We start from the raw sequence: 13,808 nt of genomic DNA, 5'->3' as shown, positions 1-13,808 counted from the left end.
ACAGAAGAGTAAGATTCTTTGGTGTTGGTTCTTCAACATTGGAGCAACAGTATAACAAAAGAAAGAACGAAAGAATAACAACAACAAGAAAGTATTAGGTGAAGAAATATCTAGGTACTGTACATCTATGTACAGTAATCATAGCACAGTTGCCACGGATGTGGGAGATAGTCAAGGCTCAAGGCACATTCTCAAAACATGCTTGTTCCCAAAAAGAAAAATACTGTCAAACTGACTAGGCCATACCTGAGAATCTAGGATGTTCATATAAGCACAGCACCTTTCCACAAATCGATGTAAACAAAATGAAACAGAAATTCTAAAAAGCGGAGTAGCTTGAACTAAGAACCAAAGTCTGATCTGTAATATGAACCACAATTTGTTAGAATTATTGTTCAGAAGAAGACATCATACTGTATAAAAACCTGGTGTATGACAAAAAAACTTTTTTTTAAAGTAGCCTATATATGACCCTTCAGATGTATATATGGTGCAGCACTCTGAGGCAGAAGACCCATTCCGGGGGCAGCTGGTGGTAGGACATCTTGTTTCCATCTAGTCGGAGGATCTTCATCCGTGAGTAGGAGAGAGGACCCACCTCTCTGCAAAAACTAGTCACGTTGAACTCTATGGGGAAGAGACAGAAACATTCCTCATCATTACAAACGTATTACTAACTAAAGTGAATTGCCTTCTTTTATAGACAGAACACAGGACAGGATGTTCCACATGGAACATGGATTCAACGGACAATAAACTCTGCGATGTCTAACGTAACAATAGAATGTCCGCTAACGTTGACGTCACTTGGCAGCCATGTTGCTACGCCCTAAACAGACTGTTTAGCTTTTTAGCTAACTTGAGAAGAATTAAATATTTTAGAGATGAAAACATCACATTTAGGTGATACGGCAAGATACCATAAGTGATATTTAAAGTGTATAGAGTTTTTAAAATATGAAAAATGATTATATCATCAATCCAGAGTCTATTAAAGACCAGTGGCTTGTGGCGAGCCAAAGCTGTAAATCCTGGAACAGTGAACAGAGCTGTTTCTGTGTCACGCACCACGTCTTTGCCGTAGGTTGAAAGTTCTCATGGGGATCTTGTGTGTTTAGCGCGACTGACTAAAGAGAATAGCTCACTTGTTCTCAGCACAATCTGCATTTACTATTAGATGGCATACAGGTGCTGCGGTTAGGACATACTGTTAGGAAGCAGACAAACATAACACTCTCTCTCCGGCTCCCTCACTTCAATCCATCCGACATGGTCTCAGCCAGCTCTTAGGGGTTTGGCAGACAACAGGAACCACGGTAGCTGTCAGGCTGATAGCTAGACGGTGAGGTGTGTGTTTTTGAGGAAGTTCTTCCCGCTCTCCCGTCTGACTGTTTGTCTCCAAACAGAACAGCCGGTCATAGCGCCAGCCCCTCTCTCTCTCTCTCTCTCTCTCTGCTATGGACCGCTGAGACTAATTGAAAAGCAAAAACACATTCTCTCGCGTTGCCCAGAGCACATTCCCTCTGCGAGCCAGAAAAATCACTGCTTAACGCAGTTCTTCTTGGGACGTGCCTGGATATGCTCCACAGGCTGGCGCTAAAGCTTCATCTTTTAAGCAGTCAGAATCTTTTCGGTGCCTCCCTTCTGCTACGATATGAATGAATGATATCTGTCCGAGGAGGAAAGCAGTGGTGTAAAGTAACTAAGTACATTTACTCAAGTACAGTACTTGAGTACAATTTTTAGGTACTTTTACTTTAGTAGTATTTCCAATTGCCTATACTTTTACTTTTACTACATCTCAGAGGCAAATATTGTACTTTTACTCCACTACAATTATTTGAAAACTTTAGTTACTAGTTACTTTGCAGTTACTTTGCAGTGGTTACATTAACCACTTTAGCCCCATTTTATACCTGCCATTTGAAAATAGCCGATCTACAAGCTCACAACGCGTCACATCTTACTTTTGTACTTTTACTCAAGTCAATTTTGAATTCCGGACTTTTACTTGTAACAGAGTACTTCTACACTGAAGTATTGATACTTTTACTTGGGTTAAACATTTGAGTACTTTTTCCACCATTGGAGGAAAGAGAGAATGACAGATTCATACTTCGACGTAGCCTACACCCTGAAAGAACAGACGCAGCTTCTTTCTTTCTTTTACGGTAGCTGATTTGTAATTCTTACTCTTGCTGATTTTATTTTAGAAAATCTAACATTTTGGGGCCAATAACACAGAGCTTAGGGAGGAGAAAGGATGTTAGATGAAGTATACACTGGACTTAGAAAGAGGAAATCTGAAGAGAGGAACAGAGTGTGCTTTGGCAACCGTGCAGATGTTTTTAGAATTCACTCTCTCTTCTTCTTCACTAACCTACTTTCCCTCTCAGCATCCACCCATCATTTCCTCTCCTCTCCTCTCCTCTCCTCTCCCTTCTCTTCTTTCCACGTCTCCCTCGTTCTCCTCCCTGAGCTCTGTGCATGCATACTTGCTCTCCGTTCTCTCTCTCTCTCTCTCTCTCTCTCTCTCTCTCTCTCTCTCTCTGTCTCTCTCTGTCTCTTTCTCTCTCTCTCTCTCTCTCTCTCTCTCTCTCTCTCTCTCTCTCTCTCTCTCTCTCTCTCTCTCTCTCTCTCTCTCTCTCTCTCTCTCCCCCCTCTCTCTCTCTCTCTCTCTCTCTCTCTCTCTCTCTCTCTCTCTCTCTCTCTCTCTCTCTCTCTCTCTCTCTCTCTCTCTCGTGACTTGCAGCCTATCCCAGCCCATGGCTCCTCCTCCTCCTCTCAGGGTCCTGGGCTTGTCCAGCAGGCAGCTGGTTGAGCATTAGCTGCCTGCTGCTCCTGTCACATTTTCCACATTTCCTCTCCTCTCCTCTCCTCCCTCTCGTTGTAGGGTTTTTGAGGAGGTGTCGGCTCTCCCCTGATAGTCTGCCACATAACTTTGACTGATGTTGTTAGTGCATTGTTGCACTAAAGGCATCTGTTCTGCTTAATTGTAAAGCCTGTGCGTGCGTGTTACCCTGAACTGGGCTTTGGGGATTCACAACTCACAAGAGCCGTCATGATGTCAGCGACGCCATTAAGAGTAAAGTATGTGCAATTTGAGTGCATCCATGTGTGTGTATGGAGCCACAGGGATGCACGGAGAAAACAAACCTCTGCTGCTCAGCCAAAGGGGAATCCCCCGCTGGCTAAGGGAAATATCAGGATTCTAGGCTTCAGGCAGGGCTGCTCTGCTCAGTCACCTGATCCCGGATGAGCCCCCAAATGTAATCACCTGGATACGAACCAGGGTTTCCCTGCACTGGGAAAACAAACGTCTATACCACTCATCCAAAGGAGAATCCTCTGGCCTTGGGCAGAGCTATTCTTTGAGACAGACATCCGGGTTTTTGACTTAATAAGCACCTTTGTTTGGCCCGAATTCTGGACAGCTGAGGTTTTTTTGGGGCCAAACAAAGGCATCACGTGACGTTGATCCCCTTCCCCTATTCGCTCATACTAGGACATGACGTACAGTATGTGTAGGCAGAAGAATAAGACCATGTAGCTCTGCAATGTACGTGTACATGTGTACGTGTATGTTTGAGTTCACACTTAAAAACATATGTGAACATTTAGCAAAAATAATGTCAACAAGAAAAAGTGCTCCTCGGAGCACAGGTCTCCGCCAGGTCAGGTAGGTTATTGTGGAATCCGGGTGGCGCTATAATAGGCCAATGTGAAAAGGGTGGCATTTCTTCTTTAGGCCTTTCACGGCAATCGGACACTGCATTCGTGATTTTTGATTTTGTTCCAAAAATGTGTTTTGCTAAATTAAACCTGCTGGTGGCGCTATAACAGGCCAATGTGATAAGGGTGGCATTTCTTCCTCGGCCTAGTGGGAATATGCGTGCAAAATGTCACTGAATCAATCCTGCAAACTTTGGAAGGCAATCTTAGCCAATCAGGATGGAATATCCGTGTTGATCAAATGACTATAGAGATACTCTGTACCGATTTGTGTGATGTTTGGACAAAATCTGTAGGGGTAGTATCAAAAAATGGGTTTTGCACAAATCAACCTCCTGGTGGCGCTATAACAGGCCAATCTGAAAAATGTGAATTGGCATCCAGTGAGTGTGTGTGCACAGTTTCGCAGCGACTGGGCCAACGGTGCCGGACATTAGCTGCTCACAGACAGATGGACACACGGACAGACGGACGGACCGACATACGGACAGGGTGCAAAACATACTCTCTCGCCATGCCTTTCGGCCTGGCGGAGACAATAACACTTATATATTTGCTATTATCACTATTAAATGTACAACATAGCACATATACAGTAGGGCTCAAGAGGTTAACCTTGTATTTCATTGGCCTCCAGGTACAGATACTGCAGTGTGGTGGGCACGGGAGGTACGGTGGTGAGCTTGTTGTAGGAGAGGTCCAGCTCCACCAGGCTGGTGAGGTTGAAGAAGACCTGCGGCTGGAGTCTGGGGCTCCGCAGGCCACAGCGACTCAGACGCAGGTACTTGAGACCCAGGAACCCGGCAAAGCCGTCCTCCCTCAACTCGCTCAGAGAGTTGTTGGACAGATAGAGCTGTTGGACGGAGGGGGATAGGTGCCGGGGTACAGAGGAGAACAGGTTCCCGCTGAGGTCCAACAGGTTCAGACTGACCAGACCTGAGAGATGTGTTGAGAGGACGGAAGAGTTACAAAGAGGTCAAAACTGATGTCGAATACAAGATAATGAATCTTCCTGCACAGCAATTTACCCGTATAAGAGTCTAATTTGACCCTATCAGAGTTTAGACTGTTAGACTCCCCACAAGGGGAAATTCCTTTCCACAGCATTGTCAGACAACATTACATACAGCAGCACACAGTGACAGTAATACAACCGCAATAACAATAACAATGACAAACAGCAGTAGACACTCAGGCCTCTTCAGGGACGCCTGTTGTTTAAGGCGGCTATGACTGCAAGACTTTTCCCAAGGGGATCCCCCTTTTTTACCACAATGTTATATAATTATACCAACACTCAGAGCGGGGGGCATTAGGGTAAGGTGGTGACTGAGTGATTGTGTGATTCTCTATGTTACTATATATTCGTTGCAACCAACCCGTCCTCACTCCCAAGGCCGCTTTGGTAGCAGCCCTGAGACGGGACGTGATGGCGGCATCGCATGTTGACAAAACTATGCCTAAACCTAACCCTAATCCTAACCCTAACCTCACAAAAACTGTGCAGAGAGAGAAAAGAAAAAGGTTGCGGTTACTAGTTAAGTGCTGCTACCAGGTAAGCCACGGACGCGGACTGTCAATCATCTGATTCGAGTAGTGTTTGAAGCTCTATTACGTGCGTTGTAGTTTTTGTAGTCCTATAGGAGTCCTTTAGTGACGCATTAGGAAGTGAAAATTACAGAGCAGCAATAAATGACACCTATGTGTGAGAATATGTTGTTGCAACACACTCTCACTCCCAAAACGGCCTATAGTGACTTCTTGGGACTTCTTGTAGCCTCGCGGGGTCATCTGACGACGTCCCAGTCACTTCCACACTTCAGGAATGCGGAAGTGCTGTTCTCAAACCTAAGACGTAAAAAGGTGACGGCTCCGCAAAAAAAACAGCCGTCAGAAGCGGACTTGAGCCACGAGAAGCACCTCCGAGGGAGCCATTAGGCGAGCAAGTCCACTTCAGACGACTCAACGCTGTTCGAGATATGTGCCGATAGGGACAGAATCGTACCTCACATCCCCCCTATAGTCAATGTGACCCTGCAAGGGTACCCGTCACTTGTTGACGTTTGGTCCGTCCCAAGCGATCACCTGTTTTCCGTCTTGGGAGTTTTTTGTCAAAATGATTTGAGGAACGGTCAAACTCTTAAACCATGTCTTAATATGTAGACATTCATCAAAAATAGCAGATCTACAAGCTCACAACGCGTAGCGGTGCGACATGTTGTGAGCTTGTAGATCTGCTATTTTCAACAAATACATTTCAGCCGGTTTATGACGTTTATACGGTTTAAGGGGTTTGGGTTCTTTATAGAACCATTCAAATAAATGGTCTGAAAGGTTCTTTCTGGAACCAAAATCACATTCTTCTATGTCATCACTCTGAAGAGCCAGTTTTGGTTCCAGTTGTGTATATTGCATTGTATACTCTAGATGTGTATACTAACAAGGGCACGATGGACATTACCTGTGAAGTCTTCCTGTGTGATGGTCTGCAGACGGTTGCCCTGCAGCAACAGCAGAGTGAGGTTGCGGAGGTTCTGGAACGTTCCGGGGCCGATGGTGTTGATGTGGTTGTGTGCCAGTCTCAGCTGCCTGAGCCCCGCCGGCAGATCCCTCGGCACCGAGGTCAGGTGGTTGTGGTTCGCAAACAGGTAGCGCAGCCTCGTTGCATTCTGCAAGGCCGTCTGGTCCAGCTTGTCGTTCTGCAGCTGGTTGTGGTCTAGAATGAGCCAGCGTAGACCCGTGATGTTGGCCAGGATGGACGACGACAGAGACGAGATGTTGTTGGCCTGAAAACAAGAAGATTGATTGATTGATTGATTGAATATTTTATTAGTCAGAAATGTAAACAGTACGTGGTACAGGGAGACAAAAGGATAAAAGCTAAAAGGATAACACAAAATAAATCCTGGGGACTTGTTTCCATTGTGGTCCTATGTATTCAATTCATCAACATAGCATACCAAATAAAACTATAATAACTATAATAAGAAATTCAAACACTATATGTACAAAAGAGATGGGACAATTACATTTACCTCCCCTTGCGGTCTCCTGATAGATGTTTTTTCAGGCCAATTTTGAAAGAACCCAGTGTTACACATCCTTTAATGGATGGTGTCAGGGCATTCCATATTTTGGTGGCAGAGCAGTAGAATGAGAACTTTCCCATGTTTGTTCTAAATTTGGGTGGTACCAGATCATGGTCGCTCCCTCTAGTGTTGTGGCTTTCACTCACTTTGGAGAAGTAGTTCGACAGGTATGAGGGTATTAAGGGCACTGAGGGCACTGTCTCTTTGACTATGTTGAATACCAATCCCAGTGATATTTGCTTAACCCTGTCTTCTACCCTGAGCCGTCCAAAACTAGCAAAGTGTGCTGGAATAAGGTGGGTCTTAAGGCAGAGAAGTCGTATCAGTTTGTTTTGGGAGGTCTGAAAAGAACATAATAGATGATGGTTTTCTGCGGCGTGGCTCCTATGGGGCAAGCCGTGTAGAACAGCATTCATATGTAATCTCACAAATAACTGGACCGATCAGCAGCAAATTTCTTGTGCATGCCGCCAGTAGGCCAAGGAAGTAAATCCCTGAATATGTATCCTGCTATAACTACAGTATATAACTACAGTATATGTAATTGATGTTGAGGGAATGAGGTGTGATTGGTGTGAAGAAAAGGGTGGCTGATTGAAAGTAATCAGCAGACTGACAGCTGATTACAGCTGAGGCGTATATGACTCCTGTGCCCTGCATGAACTAACGCAACGCTTCATTTTTCTTATCTGTAGGAATAGGTATTGAGTTCTATAGCAGGCAGGTAGTTTTCTTACCTGTAGAAATAGGTATTGAGTTATATAGCAGGCAGGTAGTTTTCTTACCTGTATAGGAATAGGTATTGGGTTCTAGCAGGCAGGTCGTTTTCTTACCTGTAGGAATAGGTATTGGGTTCTAGCAGGCAGGTAGTTTTCTTACCTGTAGGAACAGGTATTGGGTTCTAGCAGGCAGGTAGTTTTCTTACCTGTAGGAACAGGTATTGGGTTCTAGCAGGCAGGTAGTTTTCTCACCTGTAGGAACGGGTATTGGGTTCTAGCAGGCATGTAGTTTTCTTACCTGCAGGAACAGGTACTGAGTTCTAGCAGGCAGGTCGTCGGGTGTCTCCGTCAGTGCTCTGTGGTCACAGTAGACGGCTGTGGGCCACTGGATTGGACAGTCACACGCCAGGGGGCAGGCCTGGGGGTTGTTGGCTCGGTACCAGGCCGAGTCGATGGCACGGCCCTGCAGGCTCAGCACGCTGGGCTCACCCAGCATCCGGTTGATCCACAGAGGAACGCCTCCATAGTCCAGGTCTTCTATGGTGGTGGCCTGGGCGGGGCCCATGCAGTCCCACACACACAGGAACACCAGCAGAACAGCAGCACAGCCAGCCAAGTCAGCCATGGAGACAGATTATGTAGAGCAGTGGTTCTCAACCTGTGGGGTCTGGGGGGAGGGGGTCCCCAGATGATAGTTACTTTTCTTTTTTTAAAGATATTTTGGCCTTTATTGATAGATTACAGTGGGCTGACAGGAAATGGGGAGAGAGAGAAGGGGGGAGAAAATAGCATATCTACAAGCCTCGTGAGCCTGTAGATCTCAATTTCAAAAAATGTATCTGTGGAAAATCTTTATCTGTGGAAACGAGTCAAACAAAATATAATGCCTCAACTCCTACAATTCCAAGTGCTTGTCAGGGTGGGGGGTCCCCAGTTCAAATATGATTATTTTGGGGCCTGGAAAGGTTGAGAACCATTGATGTAGAGAACTGTTGCCAAACGTATCCTTGTGGAATCACACGCGGACAGGAAGTCAGAAGTGGAGAAGATTTTAAAGCCTTCTCTAGTCGTGGCAGAACACAGTTCTTGCTGCTGTGTTCCTGGCATTACAGACTCATAATTTCCAATACAAACCAAAGCCTCAAAAAACCCACATGAAGAGGAAAAACTCAGTGTGAGATGATACTGGTAACTGGCAGTAGCTTCTCTGTGTATCATGCAGTCAATTCACACAGTACATGGTTGAGTGGGAAAGAGTAAAAAAAAACTGAAAGATAATATTGTTTAAGATGGGGAAAGTATTGTGCACCGCATCGCTCCATTTTGTATACGGACAAGCATCTGGGTATGAGGCAGAAGAATGCAGTTTTTCCTGCGTGCACAGCTGCAGCTGGTTACGATATCATCACCGAGAGACATGTGAGCACGAGTGCACATGCTGCACACGCACGCGCAGTCGCGCACGCACGCACACATGCACGCACACATTTAGTTATTGTATACGAGCCAGTGACAAAAGACAGCATCATCAAGAACATTGACTTTGTCAGCATGCTAATAACCATATTTCAAATACTGTGCTACTTGTGTCTTTGTTATTAATGTGCTTTATGCTCAGACCTTTACTGCATGTGTGCTGACCAGATGATGATATCTCTTAACAGATGAACACTTTCACACATCTATTTGTAGGTAGGCTACAGGTGCGTAGCAGAGGGACGGACAGATCAAACGTTATTGAAAAAAAAAAACACATCCTGCACACCGTCTAAACACGCAATGACGTTTGTGACGTTGCAAGTGCAAGAAGAGACCATCATCATCAAGGAAAATCACACGTCACACATTCTTTGCATGGAACAGAGGATGCTCAGCCATCATGTGAAATCAGTTCATGCAATCAAACAAAACAGATCTTAAAAACCCTCAGAGATAAATGAACACTCAGGATGTTGACTGTGTACTATTATGCCTAGATGCACACACTATACTGTAGGTCTTAAAGTTTTCCATTTAGCACTTGAAGCGGCACAGAGCTGTGGAGATCTGTGGAGTTAAATCTATCTGGAGATGAGAATGAATGATGGAAACATACCTGTTGATCTGGTGCTATAGAGAACGGGGAGGGAGACAGTTCCTCGATGCTTTTCAAAATGTTCCGTGTGCCTCTGTAATGGAGGTGAAGCACGGAGGTGTGTGTGTGTGTGTGTGTGTGTGTGTGTGTGTGTGTGTGTGTGTGTGTGTGTGTGTGTGTGTGTGTGTGTGTGTGTGTGTGTGTGTGTGTGTGTGTGTGTGTGTGTGTGTGTGTGTGTGTGTGTATTTACCCACTGTCTGTTGCATTCCTTCACTTTAAACGTTGCCACCCCAGACACACATGCAGCACTCCCCTATTAATCTTCCTCCATTCACTCCTTCCTCTTGGTCACAGCCTAAAGGTAACTCTTTAAACTCACAACATTTGGTGGAAACGTGTGTTGCCATGGAAAAATACAACGGGGGGAGGGATGCTAAAGCCAGGCAGACAGGGAAGAAGACACAGATACTGCATAGCCTTTGAATTAGGATGCAGTGAAGCTTTCACTCAATATACATACGTTTGTATACAGTATGCTTTCATACAGAAAGTATCATCCACACAGTTTGTCTGTGTCTGTGTGCACTCACACAGCGTGTGAGCCACTTGCTTTTTCAGTCTGTGAGTTCGGGCTACAGCAGACACAGAAGCCAGAGAGTACCTGGGGAGCCAAAGAGACCACTGTAGTGTGTGTGTGTGTGTGTGTGTGTGTGTGTGTGTGTGTGTGTGTGTGTCCTTGTTTTTGGGGGTGTGTGTGTGTGTGTGTGTGTGTGTGTGTGTGTGTGTGTGTGTGTGTGTGTGTGTGTGTGTGTGTGTGTGTGTGTGTGTGTGTGTGTGTGTGTGTGTGTGTGTGTGTGTGTGTGTGTGTGCGCATGCATGTGTGAGTGAAAGTAATACCCATTTTTTACAACAAAGCAATGACACTGGAAATTTCTGTGTGGGTGTGGAGAGGGGTCAAACATGGGTTATTCCCTGGTTCAATAATGACCTTGCTTCGGTATGAAAGGGGTTTCTCTGGGTTTTGATCAAGGAACCCCGCTGGTTACAATCAGCAGTGGTGGAAAAAGTACTCAAATGTTTTACTTACAGTAAGTAAAAGTATCAATACTGCAATGTATAAATACTCTGTTGCAAGTAAAAGTCCGGAATTCAAAATGTACTTAAAGTACAAGTACAAAAGTATTGGTATCAAAATGTACTTAAAGTACCAAAAGCGTACTTAGTTACTTTACACCACTGACAATCAGAGGTGTGTGGCTATTCGGTTCTTAAGTCTGACGTAATTTTGTAGTCCGATGTCACGTCCGGGTCCAAAAGGCACCAGCGCCGTCCACTCTTCATTGTAAACAACATGTTGGAACCCGTAAATCTTTTTACAATAACCTCCTTTTTCAGAAATGAACCATTGAGGGTTAATAAGGGTCTTAATGCTAATATCATAGAAGTACAAAGTATTTATTTATTATTATGATTTAACATTATTATTATTAACATTAAAACACTTGGACCCGGAAGTTATTCTAGCGGGGCGCAACGTCACGTCTTAACAATCGAATATACCTGGTATAAACAAACGCGGTTCAGTTCTTGTCGAGCTGTAAAGTGAGTTTATAGGTTCGAAACAATGGAGAATTGGCAAGATTCTGATGAGAGAGACGAGCCCCGTCCAGCATATTGAATCTCCAGTGTAAACAACTCTGAAAAGTCAATGTTCAGCAGCAGTGATGACGTACTGGTACTGGACATGGATGTAAAATTGTTTGGTTTGGACTTGGATCAGGTGTTTACTGTGATGGATGACTGCAGTCAACAGTGTGTGTGTGTGTGTGTGTGTGTGTGTGTGTGTGTGTGTGTGTGTGTGTGTGTGTGTGTGTGTGTGTGTGTGTGTGTGTGTGTGTGTGTGTGTGTGTGTGTGTGTGTGTGTGTGTGTGTGTGTGTGTGTGTGTGTGTGTGTGTGTGTGTGTGCGTGCGTGCGTGCGTACGTTTATGTGTGTGTGAGTGTATGCGCATGCTCTAGCTCGCACACTCCATCCAATGTGGAAGGAGCGCCCTCTAGTACAACTATGAGGAATAGCAACGTGTGCGAAATCCAGCCTTTGTTTATAATCACGTTCAGGAATGTCAGAAGAGATTATTTATAGGATCCTTCAGACATGGAACCTGATCGACTTCCAGATTACAATCAGCGGACCACCACTGCTGTGCTTGTGGAATTGGTCGTCCATTCCTTGGGCTGTTTTCCAACCACACAAAGACTATTTTAGTCACAGCTAAGACACTAGTAATTTACTGATGAGGAATACGTAACAGCTCACCATGAATCCAACCTCAAGCCTTTATTAATATACTTTTGATCGACTTACCAGAAGAAACAAAGCAAGTCATCATTATAGGTCTATCTCTGTGTGTGTGTGTGTGTGTGTGTGTGTGTGTGTGTGTGTGTGTGTGTGTGTGTGTGTGTGTGTGTGTGTGTGTGCGTGTGCGTGTGCGCGTGCGTGTCCGTGTCCGTGTGTGTGTGTGTGTGTGTGTGTGTGTGTGCCCTTATAAGTGGTAATAGTGGTAATGCTGTATAAACATTGTGGTCTTTGGAGGGGATATTTGGGGAGCTCAAGCCACAGGAGTGTCTGTCTGTGTGCTCTCTCTGGTAAAGGCCTGACAGACAGTGATACCAACCAGCCGACCGCACATTGTCTCCACACAGCACGGGGGAGACCAACATTTGAGAGGAACGAAAATATCATGTCTGAAAATAATGTCATCTTCATATGGTGATATGGTGCTGTAGTCGAATTGAAAAACAAACAAACATCATCCACGATTGATGGTTTAGTCTGGAAGACAATTAGGACACAATTACATCCCTATGTTTTTAAAACATAGTAAAGCTTTATTTGAGTAATAAAGCTTTGAAATGACACAGCACCTTTCAACACAAAGTTACAAGAGAATCAAAACACATCACACAACAAGAACATCATTACTTTTACTCAAGTGCTGTACTTCAGTACAGTTTTGAGGTATTTTTTAATTTACATGGCGCTATTTCCAATGTTCAGTACTTTTACTTTTACTCCACTATACATCTCAGAGGCAAATATTGTACTTTTACTCCACTACAATTATTTGAAAACTTCAGTTGCTATAGTAACTTTGCAGATATACATTATTATATTATAAAACATACATTAACCACTTTAGCCCTATTTCATACCTAGTCTATTTTCAAACATTTTAGTGCTTTTACTTTTGGTATGCAAGTATATTTTGATGATGATTTATTTATTTATTTTACTTTTGTACTTTTACTAAGTAACACTTTGAACACAAGCCTTTTACTTGTAACAGAGTATCTTTATATTGTGGTATTGCTACTTTTACTTAAGTAAAATCTCTGAGTACTTCTTCCACCACTGATGATGGGCTGTGAATCATAAACACAAGGAAATGGAAAACACCTCCCATCCTCTGGTGGCTGTGATCCCTCAGGTCCAGAATAACACCTTTCATTACATTAGCCAGACAGACACATGAATAATACCTTCACTCACTCCACATAAAGTCCACCATTGAATAATGTTTCCTGTATACAGTACCACGCAAGCTGTGAGCGATTCTTTTGAAATTCCAGTGAGACGTGCCATTGTGGAACTTTGGAAATGTCACTGGTTCCATGTAAACAGATCATTAATTACAACTTGTTACAGTATTCAGAATCAACTTTATCGTCACATCACGCGTTTACAGGTGTAAAACATTACAGTGGTGGAAAAAGTACCCCAATTGTTTTTACTTAAATACAAGTATCAATACCATCATGCAGAAATACAAGTGAAAGTCCAGTATTCAAAATTTACTTGAGTAAAAGAACAGAAGTATTGTCATCATAAATAATAAAACATCACATGGATGCACCTGGGACGTATCATCAGTGTTGTAGCCTGGGGTCAACGGGTGTTTCGGGTCTCGCAACAACATACACCCTCGCCCAGGTGACCCAGCCGGGATTGATCAAGCCCCGACTTACAGTATGTCCCAGTAGCTACCCACGGTCAGTCCTCTTAGGGAAAGACAGGGCCACTCAGTCCTCTTCTCCAGAACGACTCTGCCGGGGCTCGGGGAGGCTCTGGCACGTGGAGGGGCTCGGCTCTGTGGATGGCCTCCTGGCCGGGCTCCTCCTTCGTCTCACCAGGTCCA

The 13,808-nt window shown here is 44.3% G+C and overlaps 1 protein-coding gene across 2 annotated transcripts; it reads right to left on the bottom strand.

The window, feature by feature from the left end:
• Positions 1-22: 22 nt before the first annotated feature.
• Positions 23-9,940, bottom strand: LOC311048166 (lumican). Of its 2 annotated transcripts, none has more exons than XM_084061250.1 (5): positions 9,865-9,940; positions 7,839-8,198; positions 6,194-6,518; positions 4,348-4,668; positions 23-627 (listed from the first exon to the last, which is right to left on the bottom strand). In XM_084061250.1, exons 2-5 carry the CDS (start codon positions 8,163-8,165, stop codon positions 476-478), a joined length of 1,125 nt encoding a protein of 374 aa, XP_083917376.1. In that variant the 5' UTR covers positions 8,166-8,198; positions 9,865-9,940; the 3' UTR covers positions 23-475. The 2 variants fall into 2 exon arrangements, with proteins under 2 accessions (XP_083917376.1, XP_083917375.1); XM_084061249.1 differs by lacking the exon at positions 9,865-9,940 and adding an exon at positions 9,636-9,850.
• Positions 9,941-13,808: the final 3,868 nt, after the last annotated feature.

The sequence above is a fragment of the Gymnoscopelus microlampas genome (genome assembly GCF_963454915.1).
Source record: "Gymnoscopelus microlampas genome assembly, chromosome: 7".
Lineage (NCBI taxonomy): Eukaryota > Metazoa > Chordata > Actinopteri > Myctophiformes > Myctophidae > Gymnoscopelus > Gymnoscopelus microlampas.
This window is presented reverse-complemented; position numbering and strand designations above follow the sequence as displayed.